Source organism: Erinaceus europaeus, chromosome 19 (genome assembly GCF_950295315.1).
Source record: "Erinaceus europaeus chromosome 19, mEriEur2.1, whole genome shotgun sequence".
Classification (NCBI taxonomy): Eukaryota; Metazoa; Chordata; class Mammalia; order Eulipotyphla; family Erinaceidae; genus Erinaceus; species Erinaceus europaeus.
This window is the reverse complement of record NC_080180.1, coordinates 7784607-7789559: the sequence shown is the minus strand read 5'-3', so window position 1 is coordinate 7789559 and position 4953 is coordinate 7784607. Positions and strand designations below refer to the sequence as shown.

The 4953-nt window shown below is 45.6% G+C and overlaps 1 protein-coding gene across 1 annotated transcript; it reads right to left on the bottom strand.

Annotated features, from left to right (window-relative positions):
• Window positions 1-307: 307 nt before the first annotated feature.
• FAM177B (family with sequence similarity 177 member B) lies at window positions 308-3630 on the bottom strand. Its single transcript, XM_007521321.2, has 4 exons — window positions 3404-3630; window positions 2347-2413; window positions 547-644; window positions 308-460 (listed from the first exon to the last, which is right to left on the bottom strand). Exons 1-4 carry the CDS (start codon window positions 3557-3559, stop codon window positions 308-310), a joined length of 474 nt encoding a protein of 157 aa, XP_007521383.1. The 5' UTR covers window positions 3560-3630.
• Window positions 3631-4953: the final 1323 nt, after the last annotated feature.

Here is a 4953-nt window from a genome sequence, read left to right as displayed (position 1 = left end):
TTTAGGTGGTGACAGAGAAGCAGAGAGGGAGAGAGTGAAAGAGACCACAGACCAAAGCTTCTTTTAATGTGCTGGGTGCTTGTCTTGAATCAGAGCCATGTGCATAGCAAAGCAGTGCACTAAGTGAGCTATTCTGCGAGACCACAACTCTAGTTTTTTAAAAAGTTACATATTTATTTATTTATTTATGAGACAGGAGAGAGACAGAGAGAGAGAGAACCAGAACATCACTCTGGCATATGCAATGCAAGGGATCAAACTCAGGGCCTCAAGCTTGAGAGTTCAAGGCTTGATCCACGGGGCCATCTTAGAGGCTGGAATCCACTTTTGAGTTCTGCTCAGGAACACTCGCTGCAGAGCCCTGAGTCCTGGCTCCATACTCCGGGCCCCCAGGCTCCAGATGACTCTTTTCATTAGGAACCCTGGACGGTTGGACCTTTGGTCCATTCCCATCAATTTTCTGGTATGGAGAAAGTTAAAGAAAAGTTAAAAACTCAGTATTTCTTAATGTCCCCTTCTTGCTGTCCCCAACAGGGTGTCACATACCTTGTTTTGTGACCTATAATACTCATTTACCACATACTGGTATTTGGGCTGATCAAGACCAAAGAAGAATGCAAATCGTTCCCCAAGGGATTCGCATGCTAAAAGAAAGAATAAATACTTTAGCAACAATGAACCCTGACCTAATGTTTTGAGTTAGTGGAGGTGTTCTTTTACTCCACTTAAAATACTGAATAAAAGGTTTCAGTTGCTCTGGATTCAAACAATTAGGACACAAAGGAAGTTTGCTCACACTTCTGTTGTTCCATGGGGTCACGTCTACGCTGCACTGTCCAGAGGAGACTATATCAGGAGAGGGCTTCATATTGTTTATGTTAATATAGGCTAGGGAAGTGGACTCAGGGTGTGTGTGTGTGTGCGCACACACGCTACTTGCTGAGTGGCCACCTGGATCCAAGTTTTATTTCTTCTTTCTTTCTTTCTTTTTTGCCTCCAAGGCCATCGCTGGGACTTGGTGCCTGCACACAAATCTACTGCTCCCGGAGGCCATCCTTTCCCTTTTGGTTGCCCTTGTTTAACGTTGTTGTTGTAATTGTGTTGTCACTGCTGTTGTCGTTGTTGGATAGGACAGAGAGAAATGGAGAGAGGAGGGGAAGACAGAGAGGGGGAGAAAATGATAGACACCTGCACACCTGCTTTACCACCTGTGAAGCGCCCCCCCCCGCAGGTGGGGAGCCAGGAGCTCAAACCAGGATCCTTACACGACCCTTACACTTCGTGCCATGTGCGCTTAACCCGCTGAGCCACCACCCAGCCCCCACCAAGTTTTCATTTTTTATTTAGAGAGGAGAGACACCAAAACACTGTTCCACCAACCATGGAACTGCCCGTAATCCTGTTCATGATGAACCCAGGTGGTGCAGGAACTCAAACCCAGGGTTTCCCGGATGCTAAGAATCACTCTTTATTTTTTATTTTTTTAATATTTATTCATTCCCTTTTGTTGCCCTTCTTGTTTTATTGTTGTAACTATTATTGTTGTTGTTGGGTAGGACAGAAAGAAGTGGAAAGAGGAAGGGAAGACAGAGAGGGGAGAGAAAGACAGACACCTGCAGACCTGCTTCACTCCCAATGAAGCGACTCCCCTGCAGGTGGGGAGCCGGGGGCTCAAATCAGGATCCTTCCTCCAGTCCTGGTGCTTTGTGCCACCTGCGCTTAACCCGCTGTGCTACCGCCCGACTCCCCACTCTTTATTTTTTTAATTACCATCAGGGTTGTCTCTGGGATTGGGTGCCAGCACTACAAATTCACTATTCCCAATGGCAGAGAGAAATTGAGAAGGAAGAGGAGATAGAAATGGAGAGAAAGATAGACACCTGCAGACCTGCTTCACCGCTCGTGAAGCACCCCCCCCCCACCCCGCGCAGGTGGGGAGCCGGCACTGAAACCCGAGTTCCTGAACTTGATATGTACGCTTCACTGGGTATGCCACTGCCTGGCCCGGGAAATCACTGTCTACATCTCCAGTCCTCTTGGATTACTTCTTAGCAGGCACAGCATGGGTCCTGAGGGATCAGAATAGATGCCACCTACATCACTGGCCATCAGTGTGCGTCTACTTGAGATTATAAAGTTGCTACCACAAGTTGGAGAACTGTGACAGCATGGGTATGAAGATGTAAGATTCTCTGCCTTTACCAGGGTTCAAGCACAGATCTAAACAAAAGGTGAAGTGACCACCTTTTCCTGGAGGGTTATTCACATCTTTGGATGTTCCATCCGAGGCTATTTTATAGAGTCTATATTTAGGAGGCGGGGGACAAGGAGAGTGGTGGTACTTACCAGACACCGAGCTGCTTGCTAGCTGCCCTGCCCAGAACCACAGGTAGGATCCCCATGAAAGTTGACACTGGAAAACCAACAGAGAAACAGACATGAAATCAAGTTAACCAGTAGCAGGATTGATCACTGTGAAGTCTTTCATGTAGAGTTTTCAAAATGCTTTCCTATGCCTTCCATTTTCTTTCATTTCTTCCTTTTTTTATATTTATTTATTTTCCTTTTTGTTGCCCTTGTTGCTTATTATTGTTGTAGTTATGGGATGCATTGGATCGACCTTCTCGTGGTGCATCCCGTGAGGACCCATTCATTGGGGAAACTGACGATCCTTCCTAGCCGACTGAATCCACATGGATCCCAGTCACTTTCAAAGCCAGCAACAAGCAGCTCCTGACAGCTTTCAACCTGACCTGTTGACTGGCTACGGAAGAAGGGCAAACGCTAGAAGAAGAAGTAGTTGTAGTTATTTGTTGTTGTTATTGAGAGAGAAGGGAAGACAGAGAGGGGGAGAGAAAGACAGACACCAGCAGACTGGCTTCACTGCCTGTGAAGCGACTCCCCTGCAGGTGGGGAGCCAGGGGCTCGAACCGGGATCCTTAGTCGGTCCATGCAGTTAGAGCCACCTGCACTTAACCTATGGCACTACTGCCTGACTCCCCTTTAAAAAAAAAAAACTATGTGTATTGAGATAGAAACAGCCAGAAATTGAGAGGGGAGGGGGAGATAGAGAGGAAGAGAAACAGACACATGGACACATGCAGCACTGCTTCACCACTTGAGAAGCTTTCTCCATGCAGGTGGGGACAAGAGGTTTGAACCCGGGTCCTTGCACATTGTAATATGTGCGTTCAACCAGGTGCACCACCGCCACCCCTGCCTTCTATTGTCTCTCTCCTAGATGAGAGCTTAGGTTGCCAAAAGTATGAATTGACTACACATCGAGCTAGAATGCAAACCAGGGAGAACAAGACATTGGCTTAAAAAGTCTGATCTGCAAACCTTGCTGAGTTAATGCTCACTCACGTGGCCTTCTTGCTCACTAAATAGGTGCTAAACTTACTGGGTCTAGTGCTGGATTCCTCTGCTCTTCCTCTTCCTCCTCTTCAGTGCTGTATTGTTCTTCCAAGGTGTCACCGTTAGCAAAGTGAATAATCTTTTTAGGAGTAGTCCTGGAAGATCCACATTCTTCTTGCTGCTGGGAAATGTCTTTTTCCATAAGGAAACAAGACAACTGCTCATTTAAACACCAGGTGGGTTGTTCAGGGGAGCTGCTGGCCTATGAAGGTGGCTGGTATGGTGAGCAGGGATTTGAACATGGGTCCTTGTGCTTGGTACAGTAGGCCGTCTGGGTCCTTCCTTACTCCTTATGAATCATGACTCCTGCAATGCTGGGAATAAGGACTATCATGCTCAATCATTTCACAAAGTACTGAGTGGCAACATATGCAACGCTTAAGCATACAGGCTTTGCACAAATGCGAGAAGGTTTTTGTCCAAATAAAGGATTTGTTTTCAGATTATGTGAACAGCCGTTGAAATTTAATATGTTTTAAAAAGCTAAATTATAATCTAGACAGCAGTGGAGTTAGGCCAGTGGCATCACACAAGACTTGCATGCAAGAGGTCCCAGGTTCAGTCCACGGCACCACTAATAACCAAAGCTGAAAATTCCTTTATTTCAAAATATACAGACACACACAAAATTTGAATGTTTTATTATTATGGCCATAGATTTACATTATCAAATAAACTCAGGAAAAGATAGTCAGTGTTATTAGTCATTAGGAAAGGCAAATTGAACCATACTAAGATAACTGTACTCACTAGAAGACTAAAATTAAAAAAGACTGATAATACCACGTAATGAGAAAGAAATTAAACTAAAAAAAGGCTACAGGGAATCAATCAGTCAGGAGGGTGGGGGAGACAGCATAATGGTTATGCAAAAGGACTTTCATGCCTGAGGCACCAAAGTCTCAGGTTCAGTCCCAACCCCACTCCCAGGATCACAGTGGTGTCTTTCTCTCTCTCTCTCTCTCTCTGTCTCTCTCTCTCTCTCTCTTTCTCTCTCCCTCTCCCTCCCTCCCTTCCTCCTTCCCTTTCCCTCCCATTCTCCCGCTCTTCCACTCTCATTAATATACACATAAACACATAAACACACCTCAGCGAGGAACAGTTACCATTTCTAACCCCAAAGACCAACACAAAATGAATAAATACTTAAATTTCCTGTTTCCAACACTGGCAATCTAGCATTCATAGCACTTTCACAAAAGTAAAGAGTACTTGTCGTGAGAAATAAAGCACAAGACGGAACCTGTTTTCAAACTGCAACTCACCTACATAATCTCTTCCTTTTTCTCCTCGTGCCTCAGCTGGGGTCGTGTTTGGTTTTAACTGTGGTGCAAAACTTGGTGCTAGAAGGTGTGTGGTAGGCGACTCACTGAAACCAGGCTGAGGCTGCAGAGAGCTGCTGGGTCTGCTGACGTGGAGTATTCTCTTGGGAGCCTTGCATGTTTGAATTGGGACATGTTTGCGTTGTGGGAAGGTCAGTTATAGTTACATATTCAGCCAGAAGTGAGCCCAGCCACTCCCAAACTAGTCTTCCTT